The sequence below is a fragment of the Notolepis coatsorum genome, assembly GCF_963971535.1.
Source record: "Notolepis coatsorum genome assembly, chromosome: 11".
Classification (NCBI taxonomy): Eukaryota; Metazoa; Chordata; class Actinopteri; order Aulopiformes; family Paralepididae; genus Notolepis; species Notolepis coatsorum.
The window spans coordinates 67,582,650-67,604,085 of NC_140175.1; the positions used below are offsets into that span (position 1 = coordinate 67,582,650).

The window sequence follows — 21,436 nt, forward strand, 5'->3', positions numbered from 1 at the left end:
GGTACATCGAGAGTCAGGTCTGAGACCCATTAAATTCAATCGTCTAGGGGTTAAATAAGTCCTATGAATAAAATTTTGATGAATCTGTTGGTGATCTGGGTTGCGTGAGGATAGCCGAACATTTTCCCAGAATGCATCCCAATCAAAATCTACATCCAACTCCGGGACGCTTGTATCCTTTCGGCAAGCAACAAGCCCTTCCGCGTTGCTCTGATTGGCCGAGCGCGCGCATGGGCATGAGCCGCGACAAGCTCCTCAGCCAGGCAGGAATACTAAGCTCCGCCTAACGCAATTTATACAAATGGAAGTATTGATTTTGCTGTAACGAATCATTAAAAAAATATACCGTTAACTGGAATATGTTGTTTCTTTACACATATGTTGGATTATGTAATTGGTTTGTCATGACACAGAAATACGCAATTTTAGAGTAATTAGAGATGAATACTGAATAACTAGAATCATTAGAGGTTCTCTTTTTTTTTTAAACTTAAATTTTTATTTTCATTTTTTCAACAACATACATAGACAACATTCATAGACAATACACAGTACATAAATTAAAACAAATAGACAAAAAATGGGTAAAGAAAAAGTGTGACATGGGTCCTTCGGTCCCTTCTACATTTGCATTATTTATTTACATTTTTATTCATTTCCTTGTATCCTTTTCAAACCTCTGTGATGTCGTTACTTCCCCTCCTGTATTCTTCCCATTTTCCCCATTTCCATTCAAACTTTTCTTCTTGCAGCCTCAGCAGATGTGTGATTCTCTCCATTTCCTGTATCCCCTCTACCAACTCTATCCATTGATCCTTTGTCGGCACTTCTACCTTGTACCACAGTTTAGTTAAAGCTTTCTTGGCTGCCACTATCAATATCTTAATCAAATATTTGTCTTCCCCTTGGATTCCTTCCTGTGACAGATTCCCCAAATACAACACTTGGCCTCCCTGGGGTATTTCGTATCCTATTATTTCATTTATTATCCCTCCTATCTCTTCCCAGTAGTGCCTTATCTTCTGACATCCCCAGAATATGTGTGTATGGTTCGCCCCTTCCTGTCCACACTCCCTCCAACATGTTTTCTTTGCTGGTGTGTAATTGCCCTGTATTTCTGGTGTTATAAAGTCATTAGAGGTTCTCAAAGTGAGGTCCAGGTCCATGAGAGGGATCTGGGCAGTCCCCATAGAAAATTCAAAGTTAACAGGACCAAATCATCAGTTTCTTATTTATTTATTTAACCTTTATTTAGCCAGATAAAACATTGATCTGGTCCAAGAAGCCCCAACAGGAGTACAAATATACATATATACACATATATATATATATATATATATATATATATATATATATATATACTGTACATACATACACACATATACACCAATAACTAAATAAAAACACAGTTAAGAATCATACACATAAGCAAATAAACAAACAAACATATGCACAGTGTAACTGAGGGGTACAATTCCCTGACTGTATTGATAAGTATGGTATCATTAAACCACTACCGCTTTATGTACTTTAACTACTGGCCATACAGTACACGATATCTAAATATGATGAACACTTTCCACAATGAAATCGGTTCCAGTCAAAGGTAATAATCAAATATTTAATGGAGCAAAAGGTACATAGAATATTTATCTTACATTTATCATTTGAATGCACTTGTAAGGCAAATGAGTACTCGTAGGCAAATCAACACTGAATGTCCAATCTCTGGTTACGCAGGAAGCAAGTATACAACCTGGCTCTTAGGGAATTATATCTATGGTACACTTAATGATATAGCGGGATATTCTGGAGGGGGTCCTCCCGGTTGTAAGCCGGTAGGGGGGGTAGGAGAGCCGTCGGTAGTAGACCGTCTGGTCAACGATATCTATGGAGACTTCAAGTACAGAAGACAGTGCAATAGACTCTTGATCCGCAGATGAATACACCTTGGTTCTCTTGTAGGCTGTAGCTCCACAATGAAGAAGAAGCTAGGCGACCTCAGTCTCTCTGAGCGCCGACTCAACTTGACTCCTCTCGGGGGTAAATCCAACACTCACAGGCGTCGGCGATTATCCGCTCCACAAATCACAGTACCAAAGCAAATATATATTCCAGCCGCATAGGGCTCAGCAGTCGTCGGGTAGGTAATCCAGTGTACATGTCCCTCGGTCCTCGCCTAGATCTCCTCGGATGAAAGCGCCATGTGGTCGGCCCAACCTGGATAAGACTCTAGATAACACGAGGAAGCGTTGGAGATGCTGGTCACTTTAGAACTCTAACCGCACGATGCACCATACACGATAGACTATTATTACTTGATAGAAATACGTCGCACTCGACGGTACAGTGCCAAACTCTGACAATTCAGTTATTAATTCGCACGAGGTCTCAATGCTATTCTAAGGCCAAACAGGCCATACTTCACCGCACGTCGTATCGTGGGTGAGGCTTCACGTTCTGTTACTAAGTTGGGAAGAAGGGTAAGGGACTTCTACATTTACTTGCGCCATATTTATATGCACGGTGAACAAATAGTGCCACTCTCATTTCGGTAGCCGTATCCCTGAGCGGAGCCGGGGCTAGTACGGACATGTCTCGTCGGTACCTTTGAACTTGACGCCAGGGGCTGGTCCCCTGGCGCCTGGTCCTTTGTCCAATAAGAGAATGAACTATTATGGGCTATAGTAGGCTAAAGGGATATTCCGTGCATATGTACAAGGAATATACAAGGGATATCAAACGACATACAAATACTATTCAATATATATCCATAAATAAATATATATATTCGGTTTAATCTGATCCTTCGTAACACACAGCCTATGTACAAAAGAAATAAACAGTTCATCTCTAGTCTTTACAGTTTTCTTCAATTGCATAAACACTCAAATCAAAAGTATTACACAATTATCAAAACCTTACACTCAAGGAGCAAAATATAGGCCCAGATTTGCACCCCTACAATGTCAGACTCACACTTTTTGCAAACCATAATACAGTGATTTGCAAAACACTAAACACACTTGCATTACATTAGACACAGAATGTCAAATTACCACACATATGAGCCAATTGGTTAAACACAGCCATCAGATGCACAAACACACCATTGCTTAATTGTAGATACACCAATCAGGTTTAAGCACTATAAAAATGCAGCAGGTGAGTTCACCTGTCTTCAACCAAAATGGAAGGAGAGTGAAGTACTGTACACAGAGAACGTGAAAATATACAATACATTCACCAAACACTACACAAGACAACCAATGATGCAGACTGATGAAAATATACATTTTCTCCCATTTTCCCAAATCAGTCAACATGGAGAATCACAACAAAAGATGATCTTGCCTCCAGCTAGGCAAAGAGATAATGTCTAGTATTTTCTGTTTAAATGTTTTCAACTTATTAATTTTTTTTACTGTAATTTTAACCTGTACTGGATACAGTATTTTATGTTTGTCTGATATTTGCTGAGCTTACAGTGTTATGCACATAGTAGCATGAAAACTGGGACATGTATTGTTGTGATTCTCCATGTTGAAATGTTGACTGATTTGGTTATATGGAGAGAACATTTATATTTTCATCAGTCTGCATCATTGATTTGGGTATATGGAGAGAAAATGTTATTTTTTTCATCAGTCTGCATCATTGATTTGGGTATATGTAGATAAATAAATTATATTTTCATCAGTCTACAGCATTGGTCTTGTGTAGTGTTTGGTGAATTTATTGTATATTTGCACATTCTCTGCGTACTTCACTTACAGTACTCTAATCACTGAGAAGTAGAATTGCTAAATGTGTTTTAGGTTAAGCACAGCAGTGTGTGTAACTGGTTCAAACAGAATTAATTCATATGAAACGTGTGTTTCATATGGTAACAAAATGTAGTTTTTATAAATTAGTGTATGGTTTTGACAAGTGTTTAATTTAGCAAAGGATCTGAGGTGTTCTGATAATTGTGTGTGTGGTTGTGCTAATTGTGTGTTTTGAAACACCGGGCCCCGTTTTCAAAATCATGCTTAAACAATCGAAAAAAACTGTATTGTGTGTTTCATTATATACATATGTTTCAGTCTTCTCATAAAAAAAATATTCGTTTTTTGGGTCTTTTCCTGCCTTTAGTCCACTTTGCATTCACATCACAAATGAACCGCAGCAGGGTTCACTTGCAAGAGTGAATGAGCTGTCACACCACCCCAAACCAACCGGACTATCCGAGGAAATGAACCAGGGTTCGATTAAAGCTTATTATACAACACTGGACATGGGTATGGATGGCTCCAGGTGCTGCTGCGTTAAAGTGCACATCTTCAATATCTGTACTATTTAAAAGCACAGTGCAGGACACACTCAAAGGTTATCGCACCTCAGAGATGGCAGTGGACATGTATGACAGGACAAAGGCCATATGTAATGGCCTTTGGATTGAGGAACATACTACCAGCCAAAGGAGGAAGCAGAAAAGGATGGACGAGTATGTAGTTGAGTCATCTTGTGGCACAAGCTCAGACCTCAGCTCAGGAGATCAGCTGAGACAGAGACTGTTCTATCCAGTCGTCGACAGAATGCTGCAAGAGCTTGAGAGCAGGTTCTCATGAGTTGGATAACAACTTATGAGAGGCATACAGGCATGTTATCCAGCCTCAGACCAGTTTCTCTCAGTGGAATTGCTGCAACCCCTCGCCACACATTACAATATCCAACTATTGCCAGAGGAGATCACAGTTGCAAAGTGTTTCCTGGTCAGGACAGGCAGAGATGCAGTCCCTACTATCCAAAGTGTCTTTTCCCTCCTGGATGATAATAATAATAATAATAATAATAATAATAATAATAATAATAATAATAATAATAATAATAATAATAATAATAATAATAATAATAATAATAATAATAATAATAATAATAATAATAATAATAATAATAATAATAATAATAATAATAATAATAATAATAATAATGCATTTGATTTATAAGGCGCCTTTCAGGACACTAAAAAAAAAGTCCACAAATCGGTGAATGAAAAAATTATAGGATCAAATGAAAACTACTTACTAAAAATGGATGTTTAAAAGTCCTAAAAACCAACAAAAAATACCAAACACTAACAAACATTCAGCACAGACAATGGGGATGCTGACATAAAAAAAAGAAAAAAAAAGTAAAAAAAAAAAGAAAAGAAAAAAATTTAAACAATTTTATTTTTATTTATTTTTTAGATCCGGGGCTAGGAGAAAAACATCCGGGGCTAAAGCCCCGGAAGCCCAGGGCTAACGACGCCACTGTTGTTTCCCTATTTTTGTGTATGAATAAATGCCTTGTAGTTAAAGAAAGCTTGAATTTCTGACTTCTTTATTACATATTTTTTTTAATCTCTCCCGTCCTCCCCAATTTTTAAAGGCACCAGCCACCAATGAGACACACATTGGGGATGTTTTAAAAATAAAATGTTTGCTTCACCAAAAAATTTGGTCAGCAGCCGCCACTGATTGAGCTGTACTGTACTGTACCCATTCTGCAATCTGTTAATAAAGTTTTCAATCAATCAATCAATCAATCAATCAATCAATCAATCAATCAATCAATCAATCAATCAATCAATACATCAGGGTCCCCATTTTCAATTCATAGTGATAGTAAGTATGAATGAATGAATGAATGAAAACTTTATTTAACAGATTGCAGAATGGGTACAATACAGTACGGCTCAATACATACAATTGTTAAGGGGATGCAGACCTGAGAAAGACGTTTGTCTTGTTTCCATCAGGGTCCCCCATTTTCAATTCATATAGACATATATGACATACATGACATACAGATAGTCAGTACTGCTACATCTATACATTTATGACATACCAGATTTGCAAATACAGTACTGTTTGTGATACAGAAGGAGTCAAGAAAAGGGAGTATATACATTTGACGTAGAAACTGTACATTGGAGGTTGGGTGGGGGGGGTTGGGTACATTGGGATATTGACAACCATACTGGGTAATTTACATTGGAGGTGGTTGGGGGGGGCGGGGGGCACACTGTATAAACAAGTAACACTGTACATTGAGGGGGGGGGGGAGGAGACACTGTACAAACAAACACAATTGTACATTGAACTATTGACAAAACCATACTAGGTAAATGACTGTACATTGGAGGGGGTTGGAATGATTGGGTTAGGATATTTACAGGGGCCAGTGTTGAATTGCAGTCTCCCGTAGGTGTCCCTTGAGAGAGGTTTTGAAAGTGGGTAGTGATCCACATTCCTTTACAGCTTTGGGTAGGGCGTTCCACATTGATGTGGCATAATTGCGAAACGTGTTTAGTCCCTTATTTGAGCCGAATCTGGGTTTGACATGATTTGTGGAGCTCCCTCTGGTGTTGTGATCGTGGTATTCACTGACCTTTGGGAAGTATTTTGACATGTACATGGGTACCTTGGTCGTGTAGTGTATCTTGTAGACCAGGCCCATTGCAAGTTGTTGTACTCTGTCGTCTACTCTAAGCCATCCTAGGTTGTCGAAGTGGGCAGGGGTGAGGTGGGTTCTAGGAGTAAGGTCAAGCAGTAGTCTGACCAGTTTGTTTTGAGATGTTTGTAATTTTGTTTTTAGCGCCTTTGAGGTGCTTTGGTACCATGAGGTGCAAGCATAGTCGTAGTACCCCTGAATGAGTGCTCCTGCCAGAGTCTTCAGGGTGTTCTTGTTTACCAGAGAGGAGATCCGGTACAAGAATCGAGTTCGTTGGTTGACTTTTTTTATTACATTGGATGCCATTTTGTCACAGGAGAGATTAGCCTCTAGGATGGACCCCAGGTAGGTAATTTCATCTTTCCTTGTGACAATATTGTCACCCACTGTAACTGAGAAGCCGTCGGTCTTGCTGAGTTTGTTATTTGAACCGAAGAGAATGGACTCTGTTTTGCCCATGTGTAATGATAGTTTGTTATCAGCGAGCCATATGCAGATTCTGCCTAGTTCCGAGCTGAGGGTTTTTTCAACCTGTAACTTGTTCTTGTCAGAGACCAGCAGGGCTGAGTCGTCCGAGCCTAGTCCCTAGTGTACTATAGTGAATTACAAGATATAACAATAATCTCTTTACAGGTAGGCTAATGAATGAATGAATGAATGAATGAAAACTTTATTTAACAGATTGCAGAATGGGTACAATACAGTACGGCTCAATACACACAATTGTTAAGGGGATGCAGACCTGAGAAAGACATTTGTCTTGTTTCCATCAGGGTCCCCCATTTTCAATTCATAGACATTTATGACATACACAACATACATGACATTTATGGCATGAATGAATGAATGAATGAAAACTTTATTTAACAGATTGCAGAATGGGTACAATACAGTACGGCTCAATATATACAATTGTTAAGGGGATGCAGCAGACCTGAGAAAGACGTTTGTCTTGTTTCCATCAGGGTCCCCCATTTTCAATTCATATAGACATTTATGACATACACAACATACATGACATTTATGGCATAGGGACATGTAGGTATTTAGTACTGATACATTTGTGACATAAGCGGTATTCAAATATACAGTACTGTTACCCCTAGATCCTGACAGAGTATATACATATGATGGGGAGGGGACTGTACATTAAGGGACATATAGGTATTTAGTACTGATGCACGCAATACTAGTGAATTACAAGATATAACAATAATCTCTTTACAGGTAGGCTAATGCATTATCTCCATCTTTAGTAAGTAGGCTACTGGGGCCATCGATATATATATCTCTATGACTGGGGCAACCACGGGCACGTCCTATCACTGCATCCACTGCATTGCTTGCTAAGGGAAGTGACTCAATCTCACACCAGCACATTCGACACATAGACAAAATAGTTATTAGACAAATAAAACAACATGATTGTGATACATTTTATATTTAAATATAATTCGTGCAATATTCATTTAGGAACTTATATTCTTCGAGGCCGTTTTGGCTGGATAGTATTTTATTCTCACAATGACGATGTGGTGAAATGGCGGAACGAAACCGCGGAGTGCATTTACTTGCTTTTCCAAAATGGCTGCTCGTAGCAGAAATGTTGTTTTGTGAGTGCATACCGTGGCTTTATCTCCACTTTATGGAACACTAACTGTTTATTTTGATAATATATACGTATACGTGGTGATATCGCAGCTTATTTCGTCCTAGCAGGTAGTTTTTCCACGAATATTATTGGGAATGCATCGGCGCGGAGCGGGAAAGAGAGACCACAACAAGAAGAAACCGGCGAAGAAGGATGCGTGTGACAGCGATAAATATGCCGACCTGTTGGTGTTCGGCTACGCGTGCAAGGTGTTCCGAGACGACGAGAGGGCTCTTTTCCACGAGCACGACAAACACCTCATCCCATGGATGGGGGAAAAGAGCATCATGATTGATAGGTCGGTTGAACAAACCTAAAGGGAATCGTTATCCTAACCAAACTACCCTCTTGTTGCCCACATTTCACAAGGGACGGTCCGGATTTTGAATCGCAGAAAGGCCTGCGACACATGTAACGTTAATAAACTAAATGTGTCAACGTCGTTTATCTAGCTTGCTAACATGTCCCTGGACTTCTTAAATAAACTGAAGTGTAACGTTTAGAAAACCATGCCTGTGGCTCTCCCTCTGGTTAGCATTACCAGGCCATGATGCTTGCAGAAAGCACAATGCCAATGTTATCCCCACCATCGCACTGATCGCAGCAGTGCCATTGACTACATATGAATCCATAGGACAGCTAACATTACATATAAAGTGGCTCAAGTCTCACATGGAGAAGGCTTCATGTCTTTGCATGTTGGAAGAATTTCCTCTGGAAACCTTAACACTTGGTGTAGGCCTATATATGAAGATGAATTATCAGAAGAAATAACATTCAAGCGTTAAACAAAGAGCACCTGCAGACCTGCTTAGACCGATTAACTATTTTTCTGTTGGATCAATTTGAAATTGAGCTGTCCTCGACATGCAAAGATGTTGCTACTCGACTCAAACTCTGGCATCATCATGCTAATCTCAAACAGGACCAGAGCAAATTCTAACCATACAACAAAGTCTTAACTGCAGATAAGGTGGTTCACTCCTGGCTCACAATTCAACAGCTTTTACTGTTTAACGTCCGGTTGTCTCCCAAATGCTCCAAATTTGGAAACTTAAATTAAGACTTCGGCTGACAACAATGTTGAACCCTTAACATCCGTACTGCTACCACCAAGCCACCTTGATCTGCATTGGCCTGTCTCCTGTTTCCTGTGTACAGCCTGTGTATGTGTCTCTCTATTACATGACCAGTTCTTTCCCCAGCATGGTAGGCTAAGGGGTCCTGCCAGGCCCCCTCGCCACCCCCTCGCCACCCCCACTTCTCTCTCTCCATGAAGAAACCGCAACTGAGAGGTGGAATAAACGCAGGAGCGAACGCAGGAAAATATCGTCCGTTTGGGTTCTTACGGATAGGTATTTATGTGCTCGGGTTTGTGTGGATGTAACTTTGTTTTTCACAGATTGTAGAAGTAATGATGAGTGTTATAGGGGGGGAAACTGAACCCTGGTAAGGTAAGAGGAAAGTTGCTTTTTCCCCTTTGTTTTCTTTTGTTGATGATGCAGGCTTCTTGGTTTGTACTAGGATTTGTTGATGGAAAAATGAACGAGATTGCACTACTTAACTCTCTAGAAAAGTTAACTGCAGTAGTTAGGAGTAGGCTTATAGGCTGTTCTGGGAGTTGTTATCCTGTCAGTATTATACCAAGATTTCTCAGGCTTCCTTCCTATGCCTTTACAAGTACACTCACTAATGACAGACATTATGACTTGAGTTGAGGTAGCATGTTTTTTGATGCTTAAAAACCCTCTTGGTTTTAGGTACCTTCTCTGTTTGGTAAGTAGGTCCTTGTTGTGTGAAAACCCGTCCCAGTCTGCTTCCGGCACCTCTAATGCATCTTTTTCACCCGATAGGTATGACGGGCGTGGTCACTTGCATGACCTGTCGGAGTACGACAGCGGCTCGTGGAACACCTCCTATAACCTGTCTGAGGAGGAGGCCAGGATTGAGGCCCTGTGTGACGAGGAGCGGTACCTGGCCATGCATACTGACCTGCTGGAGGAGGAGGCCAGGCAAGGTAAAGGGCATTCACATTGTCTAGAAGTACAGGGTACACACGCCATTTTCATTAACATTAATTTAACCAGGTTAGATCCATTGAGATTAAAATCTCTCTTCCAAGAGCCACCTGGCCAAGAATTATATTCAACGTGGTCTTAAAAGGCTTAAATTTAGCTTGTTGAAACCATTAGGAACCCTGAATATTACACAAAGATAAAGATGCCCTCATAATTAAAAACACGATAACCTACCCCCAGGATATTGTATCACTACATTGAGGCAAATATCTGGGTATTTTTCATAGTGTTATTTCAGGGTAATAAACGTTAAAGTTATTTCCAGCCTAGCCCTTTTTGTCATCTGCTGTCATGCTGATGGATTCTGGTCAAAATGTCAGTAATTGAATCACGGATGAGTGATTTGTGTTTTTCTGCGTGCTGGAGTTGGCTGCCACACTCCCAGCTGCAGTTCCATCCCAACGGGGTGATTCTCGGCTCTGGTCCAGACACTCTGCTCCCAAGCTGTCAGTCTCATGGAGTGATATGAACGTTTTGCTTCCTCGGTCTGTCCAACTTAGTTGACTGATGTATAAACAACTAGGCTCACCTAATGTAGTTGACTACTAGTACAATACAAATGTATCCAAAGCACGTTATACTACCATGAGTGCATATTTTGTTTGTTTGTGGCACCAGTGGGAATTGAACCCCTAACCCTGGAAGTGTTAGTGTGAGGTTCTACCCATTGAGCTTAACAACCACCACCTCTATGTGACACAAATTAGAAGCTTTAATTTGTCAGTCCAAGGCCATGCTGGTGGGAAAACATTTGGCTCACTATCAACTAGCCTTTTTGAGAAGCCTAACATTTGACCCAAGTGACAAATGCAGGAAATCGTCACAATGTTTTCTTAAAAAGTTGACTATAACCCAAAAGATATAAATCACTCTTACATTCACCCCCTAGTAAAGCTCAACTTCAAGTTACTTCAATAGTCGCACATCTTTCGTCTGTCAAATTTGCACTTCAGTAGAGTTGTCATTACAACACAGTACAAAGGACACATAGCTCAGCCCTACTGGCACAATATGCATTAAAAACAGGAGCCGGTATGTTGTGTGGATTGTGTGTAGGGCAATTGACCTATCTCAAACCCACCCTCTTTTCTTGATCCTCCAATCACAACTGTTTCCTCGGACCAGAAAAAGGGCGGGGCTTGAGAGAAATCAATTGATCATAAGATTCGATTCGATTCAAATGTATTATCATTATACAGCACAAGTACAGTACAACAAATAAGTTTGGCATCCATCTAGAGTGCAAATGTAACTGTAAAGTGCAATAGCGATATACAATGTACAGGTGATGTACTGGATATAAAACATATAAATGAGTAATAGTGCTAATCAGATGTATTCTGTTATAGTATTATTATGTACAGTGATACAGGTATAGAGACACTATGGTAGTAAGTTGTACTGGCCAGCGCTATAAATAGTAATAATCGGTACTTGTAAAAATAATTAAACAAATAACATTTTCTGATCATTGATTGGTTTAAGATCTAGTCTGGCAGTTGCATCCTTCACAGGTTGACCTCAGAGAGGATATCTTGCCTTGGGCGGCTTATTTAGGGTGACAGTGATGGAAGTGTTGCATTATTCGGGTCCCAACTTCTTCACTCTCAGCTCATACGGATAGTGCATCATATAGATATGCATAGAATGTAGTCTGAGATCAACGCCCTTGCATTCTAATTACCCTTATTACAATCTTGTGTGTATTGCTCATTTGAAGCTCCGCGTTTGCCATCTGTTTTTGGTAACCACAATTCGTTGCCAATGGTCGGACGAAACCACTTAGATACAATTTAATACTGTGTGAGACATTAGGAACGGAAATGTGAAATAAATGGTCCACAGCAGAGTCTAAATATATTACCATGCTGTCTGTGTAGATGTAGATCAATGTTCTTTAAGCTGTCAGAAATCCTATAGGCCTAACAGTTCCGCTAGCCATTTTCTTTGGTCGGCCAATGTGGCTGATAAGATTCAAATTTACTGGCCAAATATAAAATTTAACAGGCATTATGTAACACACGTGCAATGTCTTGTGTCGTTTTCAGGGTGTCTGTTCTTCGGAGCATCAATTAGGTGCTGAATGTACTGCTCTCTTGACAGGCTCGAATGCACGAGCAAACTTCTCACCAGTCTGTGACGGTAACGTTCTTGAAGACGGTGTCGTGTAGTGTCTCAGCCATGTGTATATTTTCACATTGATATAATTCTTGTTTCTCTTCATAGGTCTCCTCTTAATTGTTAACGTTAGTAGTGGGGGTTTTAAATAATTTCTGTTTTGCCAATGTAGTCTACCGCAGCAAAGGGCTTTGTGTGACACACTTAACGCACAATTTGCCAATCAATGTAATATAATTTCCTTTTGAAATCCATTTGAAATTCTAGTCAGAAAATGCCCGGTAATCACTGCCAAAAGGAAACCCTGAGGCCTAAATGGACTGCATTCATATAGCGCTTTTTTTATTTTTTTTTATTGATATTTTTTGCACAAATCTCTCCAATATTCAAAGCATCTCTTTCCACATCATCATATGCAATTTCCAAGATTTGCCTTTTTCTTTTTTGTAAGAACATACAAAACATGTAAAGGACTCATACAAATACATTAACAACTGACATGGAAAATAAAAAAAGACTTACGAAAAAAGAAAAATACTATACTATACATTATGCGTATACATCCCTGATATATATACCTTGCACGTAGACCGAACCACCTTCGAGCAGGTATGTGCTGCATCCTCTATCGGGATGCCACCCTTCTCCATATTGCATGTGAGAGAAAGCGTCCCAGACACACGCAGTCGTGCATGATAACATGCATGCACGCATGTCTCCAACACATGTATGTGGGTACGTGTATCACGTAAGCATGTGTACATGCCTCACGTGTGTGTGTGCATCTTCCAGGTATGTGACTGTACTCCTATCTCTTGTGTGTGTCTCGTATCCATGTGTGCCTCTGCCCCCTATGTGAGTGTATATCTCAGGTGTGTATATATATGTGCGTCTCAGCTACGTATGTGTGTGTCTCCTATATACATGTGTATCCCCCATATGTGCCAGTGAGAGCCTATACTTCAACTATGTGTATATGTAGGTGTGTGTATGCCTATTTCCTATAAGTGAGTATGTGCATGTATGTGTGCCCCTGACATGTATAACTTATCCTTGTGCATATGATTGTGTGTAAACCTATTATGTACACATACGAATATGTGTATCCTAGATACTTGTATGCGGCTATACATGCGCATATGTGAGTGTGATAGAGACAGTGACCGTTCCATAGATATACCATCCGGACATAAAATACATGTACATACATACACAATACATTATAAAGTACAAGTACCATCCGATCAGATCCCCTTTTTCATATTCATCCTTGATATCATTGTAATCCCACCTTAATCATTTGTCCCCAGACCGTTCAGTCGGGTGTAGAAAACTGTCCCATACCTCAGCGAAAATATCCTCTCTCCCTGCGACTCTATACGTCACCCTTTCATATGATGCTGTACGGAACATTAATTCCATCCATTCTTTAAAAGTAATATCCACGGGTGATTTCCAATGTCGTAATGCAATTCTACATCCTGATATCATGGCCATTCTATACCACATTCCCCGGTATTTAGGCAGTTTAATCCCTTTCGGCACCACACCCAAAACACATGCCAATGGGGAGTTATTTATCTTCACATTCAGAACCTTACTTAGGAATATTACAATTTGATCCCACATTTTTCGGACCTTCTCACATCCGTACAGCATATGTAGTAAAGTGCCTGTCTCCTTCTCACATCTCCAGCAGATGTCAGTGTCCCTTAATTTTAGTCTGGCCAGTTTACTAGGCGTCCAATAGCTTCTGTTCAACACTTTGTAAAAGATAAGTTGCGATTGCGCCTCCCAAGAGAATTTACTCCATTTGGACACCAGTTTCTCCCACATTTCCTCAGTAATATCCTCACGTACATCGTTCTCCCAGCTCAACCTCAGACCCGCCAATTTGGGTGCATTGTATTCTCTTATAACATCATAAAATCTTGACGCACCGCCTTTCCTACGCCATCCTTTATAGAATATTTCTTGAATTGCAGTAATCGGGCCACACTTTGGCCCTCCTATTGATGACGATATACAATGTCTAATCTGTAGAAATTTATAAAAGTTTTTATTATCTATATCAAAATCCTCTTTAATATCCTCAAATGGCAAAACCCCATCTTCCCCGGCTATATCACCTAGTACATGTATCCCCCTTTTAATCCAATCGTCCCATATGACTGATTTCTTACCAATCTTTAGTTTTTTATTATACCATATAGAGGCTCTTGTAGTTAAATATGGGCTATCGCCAGTCATTCTGTGCGATTGATTCCAAGTTTCCCTGATAAATGCCATTAAAGGGTTTTTAAAAGGTATAGGTCTGTCTGATTGTGTCAGGAAGGATTCCAGAGATGAGGGATATATCATTTCCTCCTCCATCTTGACCCAAGCAGGTGCCTCCTCAGACGAGTGATTCAGTTTGGAGAGCTGGGAGAGCGAGAATGCATAGTGATACCAGTCTAGTTTAGGCAGGGATAAGCCGCCATTTCCCTTTGCTGCATACATTTTGGCCCGCCCAAATAGCGGCCTTTTGCCCCCCCACAGATATACATTAATGACTTTGTCATACTGTTTGAGTAACTGGGTCGGGAGAGTCAGCGGCAGCATATATAGGATATAATTTAATTTGGGAGCCAATATCATTTTTACTAAGTTTATCTTCCCCAGGAGGGACATATTCATCTTGGCCCAATTCTGGGTCAGAGCACTAATGTGTTCGATTATAGGGGCAATATTGGCTTGCATTAACTCTTTCAGACCTGGGATCAGCTTTATTCCTAGGTATATCAACCCTGACGGCATCCATCTGTATTGCCACCCCCTCCTGATAGCAGGGGGACAACATTTAGAGAGAGGCATTGCTTCTGACTTGCTCCAGTTGATTGTGTACCCAGATATTTCGGAGAAGGACTCGATAATAGTTCCAATGACCCCAGCTGCTGTTTGGGGATTGCTGGATACCAATAAGATATCGTCCGCATACAAAAATTATTTATGTTCTATCTGCCCCGCTATTACCCCTTTGATGTCCTGATTAGTCCTTAGTGCGATAGCTAGTGGTTCGAGGAAGAGCGCAAACATTTGGGGAGAAAGCGGAGAACCTTGCCTCGTCCCCCGCCCTAGATTAAAGGGCGAGGATACGATCCCGTTGGTCAATACTGATGCCATCGGATTTGTGTATAACAGTTTTACCCACCCAGTAAACGATGGTCCGAACCCGAAGCGCTCTAGCGTGTGAAATAAGAATGCAAATTCCACCTTATCAAAGGCCTTTTCGGCATCCAATGAGAAGGCCACTGTAGGTTCTGTATCATTCCTGACCTTCCACATTATGTGTAGGAGTCTGTGGATATTATCAGCTGAGTTTCTCCCCTTCACAAAGCCCACTTGATCTGAATGCACCAAAGTTGGTAGTACATCTTCTATTCTATTCGCAAGTATCTTTGCCAATACTTTTTCTTCCAAATTGCTCAGGGATATAGGCCTATAGTTTCCACAGTATTGAGGGTCTTTGCCCTTTTTCTGTAGTAACGTAATAGTGGCCGATCTCAAGCTAGTGGGCAATCCCCCCTTTAACAATGAATCCTCATATACTTTTAATAGTCTCGGAGCGATTATATCACTGAATTGTTTGTAGAAATCGGGAGTAAACCCGTCGTCTCCTGGTGCTTTACCCAATTTAAGGCTGTTGATTGCCGCGTGTATTTCTTCTATCGAGACCCCCCCCCTCCATTGATTTTACTTGTTGTTTTGATAACGACGGTAATTTGATTTTGTCGAAGAACGCGTCCATTTTTACCTGATCCACCGCCTTCTGTGGGGTATATAAGTCCTGGTAGAAGCACCTGAAAACATTTTTAATTTCTTTTTTGTCTGTAATAATCTTGTCATCTTTATTACGAATTGAGGATATAATATTTTGCATTTGTTTAACCCGATACGCTAGTATTTTACCCGCTCTCTCCCCTTGTTCATAATATCTTTGGTTGGTCCTAAATAACGCATATTCAGCCTTCTTTTGATATATGTTGTTCAATTCGTATTCGGATTTGTTTAGGTTTCTCCACGTTTCTGGGTCTGGTCTCTGACTGTGCTGTTTCGAGAGTATTTTAATTTCCTCATCTAACGCTGTCATTTTTTGTTTCTCTGCCCTTTTTAGTATTGCACCGTATTGTATGAGTCGTCCTCTCATGTAAGCTTTACATGTGTCCCACATTATGCCACTATCATCTATTGACCCTTCATTAAGTTCCCAAAATTCCTTAAATATAGTTCTAATGTACGCACACGATCCTTCATCATTTAACAACAGGTTATTGAATCGCCATCTCCGAGATCGTTGCCCTTCCTCCATGGATGTGATCACTAAATCAACCGGAGCATGGTCAGATATTACAATGTTCCCTATCCCAGTATCTGCTACCTGTTCTACCAGTGCGCTAGAGATCAGGAAATAATCTATTCTAGAGTATGAGGAATGCGGGTGAGAGTAAAACGTGTAGTCTGAGTCTCTTTCTTGTGGGTTCATAACCCTCCAAATATCCACTAGACCCAATTCCTCTATCAGAACACCAACCGCCAGTCTCCCTGCGTTGTCAGCGGTCCTGGGTTGATACGATTTGTCCATTAAGGTGTTTCCAACCAGGTTGAAGTACCCCCCTATGATTACGTTGCTATTCCCTATTTTCCTGATCACCTCACATACTTCATGGAAAAAGTCTGAGGACGACCCGTTGGGCGCATATATATTAGCTAAAGTAGTCCTCTGTCCCTCTAAATCAGCATCCAGTATAACCCATCTTCCCTCATCATGTGAGAAACTATTGTGCACCTTTAGGTCTATGTTTTTTCTCACCAATATTGCCACCCCCCTCTTCCTAGAAGAGAACGTACTATAGTATATTTGTCCCACCCAATCCCTTTTAAGCTTGGCCGACTCCTCCTCATCCAAGTGCGATTCCTGAATTAGTGCAATATCCGTCTTTTTTTGTTTCAAGAACGTCAGTATCTTTTTTTCTCTTAATGGGATGATGACATCCGTCTATATTTCACGATATTATTTTAATCAGCCCCATATTCCTCGTAATGTATCTCCCCTGTGCAATCCAGGACGTAGCACCTCTATGTCTGGGGCGCCATCTCCCACATTTCCATATCTAGTTCCTGAGACTGCGAAGATATATATACAATAGTATAGCATACAATGAAATAAAAAAGAACATATAAAAACATAAATACATTCCCCCCCCCCACATTTACCCAAGCTACGTTCGATAGGACCCCAGATAGAACAATTGTACCGAGGGTGAGATCGATACTCACCCATGCACCTTGGTCCCCCTCGACTAACAGAGGAGTGCATATGGCACAAGGCAGGTTGCCCAAAACTGTGCCCCTACTATTTTGTATACCCTGATGTAACGTATGGCTCACACTGTAATCTATATACAGTGCGATCAATTCAACTGAACTTGTCAAAACGGTAACGTTTCCAACAATTAACATTTGTATATCTCTTAGATATATATTGGTACATTGTAACTTCCTATGACATAGCCATAATGGCCTGTGGTTCATTTCGTTATACTTTTCCTTTATCCATCCGGGATATTTCCCCTCCCACATTTTTATCATACTCTCCTATTCATTGCCCTCTATTCTCATTTCACATCTTTTTTTTTTTTTTTTTTTACTCAATTTTTTTTTTCTTTCTTTTTTTTATATACATATTGGCATTTTGTGATGTTATTTATTCTATGACGATGCCCCCGTGACTTATCTGTATCCATGCGCTTCATGAACTTTATCTCAATTGTCCGCCTCCGACTGTCCTCGTCTGAATCCCTGTAGTTTCTCCCGGTATCCGTGATGTCCATTGCCCTGCTGTGCGGGGCTTTCAGTCCCCGTCGCCTGCATGTCGTCCCCCGGTCCCCGTTTTCTTCCCACTGTCTGCCAGGTAGACAGCCACAGTATCTCCTCTCGATCCGGGTCGGTAGTCGGGTTCACCACGGTGATCTTGAATCCACGTTTTGCCATATCCGCCGTCGCCTCCGCTGCGCTCTGGTACAGGCGGGTGCCATCCTCGTAGAATACCCTCATCTTCGCTGGATACGGTGTCTGGAACTTGAGATTCTTCTCCTTCATTATCCTCTTGGCCTCGGCATATTCTCCTCGCTTCTTCAGTATTTCAGTGGGGAAGTCATGGTCGACATAAAAGCGTTCGTTGTCACATGAGACGTTTTTCTTCTGCCACGTTCGGCGTATTATCTCTTCCTTCATTTTGTAACTCCCAAACTTAACCACGATTGACCGTGGCTTCAGCTGTGGGTTGTTAGGCCTTGGGGCCAGTGCCCGGTGTTCGATACGAAGGTCCATGTCATGAGGCAGTCCGAGTGCGTCCTTAAACAGGCCGTCTAGAAATCCATGCATGTCCTTTCCCTCTTTCTCCTCCGGGATACCATACACCCGCAGGTTCTCTCTCCTCGTTCTGCCCTCTTGGTCGAGCAGTTTAGCCTCCATGTCGGCCTGCCTCTGTATCAGTTTTTTTATTAAAACCGTCGCCGCATCAAGCACATTTTCATTTTCTCCGATTCTCCCCTCCGTTGAAACGGTCGTTCATTTAGTTCATATCATTCTTTATTTCCCGAAATTGACGCTCATTGTCTTTTCTGAAGTCTTTGAGCTCCTTGTATATGTTCAACAGCGTGGCCTCTTGTTCACAGTCATCGTCGCCATCTTTTCCTCCCGTTGCGTCGTCATTCTCTGCCATTCCGTCATCCTTTTCAGTTGTAATCGTGTTTGCCCTACGTCTCGTGATAGCCCCTTCTTTCATCCCTATTAAATATGTACCCTGGTGTTGTTAATAAATGTTTTCCGGGGCTAAATCATTTTGCTGTCGGGGAGCTCGCGAGTTAAGCAGCCATGTTCTTCCGCGGTCAAACCGGAAGTCCATATAGCGCTTTTATTCAAAGCACTTTACAACTTATGCCTCACATTAGGCTTGGGCGATAGGATGATATTATCGTTTTAAGTATCGTGCACAAGGCCACAATAATGGCCTTCACAGGCTTCACTTATCCCGGATTACAGAACGATATTCACATATACAAAGTGAATTGTGAATAAATTAAATATATAAATAAATTATCTGATATAACTTTGTTGGCAGATCAATCTCACGTTAATACTGCTAATGTTACATACCTAAAGTTAACACAATTAGCAAGTAGGGCTGACCTTCGAAGCTTTTTTAGTTTTTGAAAAACAACAGGGCTTTTGAGGTGATGAAACCACTGCGCCCAGGCAGCAGTGGTTCGGCAAAACATTTTTCAGAGTATATATCTGCTTAGAAAACGAAAATGTCTCATCATTAAAAAATGTTACAGGAAAGATTTGGGGTTGTATTTGGAGTGTATTTCGTGACTGTTGGGAACTAGGCTACACTGGCACACCTACTTCCAGCGAATGATGCTAAGCTAGGCTAACAGTGCGGCTGTTCCCTAAGCCTAATGCATGCACAGAGAAGAAAAGGGTATCTGCTTGTCTAACTCCAGGGTAGATGGCAAATAAGCACATTTTCCAAATACGTTTTTTAAGGCGTTAAGAGAAAAACATGTTGGTTTTTGATATAAAATGTTCTCCTCCACATCAAATATTAGAATTGGAACAGGGATTCAATAAGCAGAGCCAGAACTGAAATTGATAAAATCCATGTTCTCAAATCAATGAGTAATCGTGATTTCAATATCAAAATAATCGTGATTATAATCGAGCAGCCCTAGAAGGTATAACTGTCTGCTGGTTTGTTGTTAAATTGGTACCTACGGTATTCAGGCCTTTGCAGAAACAACAGCTTTGCTAACGGATGATGTTTCTGTCGGTTCCAAAAGTTCATCCTCTGAACTTTTCTGTCCGTCAAAACAGACACAAATCGGGTGGAGACGGACACATCATCAGCCCTGTCCCATCACAGGGATACTCCTCATTGAAGAATGATTAAAAACAGATGTAGATGGACAGATACAACAGATCAATTTAGCCAGGCCCTTAAAGTCATCCTTCTGCATGACACACAATTTTACGTATTTGTTGATTTAAATCCACTAATCACTTGGTCAACAACGTCCTATGATCTCCAGGACAGCCCAGTGTTATAAGGGACTCTTAACCACCGAACCTGCATGGACTATAACTTATATTATGACCAATAGGGTACAGACTCATCTGCACCTTGTCTATACTATTGACTTTTATTCATAGTTTATTCAGATTCAATCTTTTATTACCTATATTTATTGTAACATTATATTATAACTGACGGGGCATACAGACCCTAATCAGCAGCTTTGTTTATACTGTCTAATTTTCTCATATTTTATATTCAGATACAACTTTATTGCTGTGCTGCTATGACGCCTGCATTTCCCCAAGGGTATCAATAAAGGAATATCTTATCTTAAATTGTAAAGTCTAATCATATCCAATGAGTGCAAATTTACAAGTGGATAAGCCAGGCTGGCAGTAGCTGAAAAGAGAGGATATTACACTGTCAGCCTTTCTGGATCTATGTTAAAAGATTTAATTCTCTTCTCAGACAATGGCTGGTTGAATGGTTTCTGGTCTATTGTCTGCAGAAACTGTTGATATTATTGTTTCGTCGGCAGCATCTGCTGCTGTCAGTGTTGATGCCTTGCCAGCCATCGATACTTAACAAAAATAAATCTGTCCACAAAACTGATTCATCTGTTTTATCTGTCCATAGGGAGGTGTAGTCTGACGTCACTTTAGTTTCCTGCGCCGTCCACCTGTATAGGGATTTATCATTGGGAAAATCTATTATCGGCTATTGTAATAATTCTGCCTCATGAACATTGGCAAGCTTTCCATTTTGCACAAAATGAGTTCTCTTCTATCACTAACATTATTGTGCATTTTTGGTTGAAATAAAGTTAGTTATAAGGTTTTTAATTTGTTGTTAAAAAAGAACTACACTTAAACCTAATACACTGACTAAAGCCAGGAGTCTACGCTGTGGTGACGTCTCCTCTCCTCTCCTCTCCTCTCCTCTCCTCTCCTCTCCTCTCTAGTCGACTAGCGCCGGCCCGTGCTCATAATAGTA

At 40.7% G+C, this 21,436-nt stretch overlaps 1 protein-coding gene across 1 annotated transcript in view; it reads left to right on the forward strand.

Annotated features, from left to right (window-relative positions):
• Positions 1 to 8,069: 8,069 nt before the first annotated feature.
• Positions 8,070 to 21,436, forward strand: part of sfswap (splicing factor SWAP) — a gene marked incomplete at its 3' end in the record, with an annotated part of 295,870 nt that continues 282,503 nt past the window's right edge. The window contains exons 1-2 of the mRNA XM_084324950.1: positions 8,070 to 8,426; positions 9,982 to 10,145. Coding sequence (XP_084181076.1) covers positions 8,224 to 8,426; positions 9,982 to 10,145 — 367 coding nt within the window. The 5' untranslated portion in view covers positions 8,070 to 8,223. The remainder of the gene's footprint in view (positions 8,427 to 9,981; positions 10,146 to 21,436) is intronic.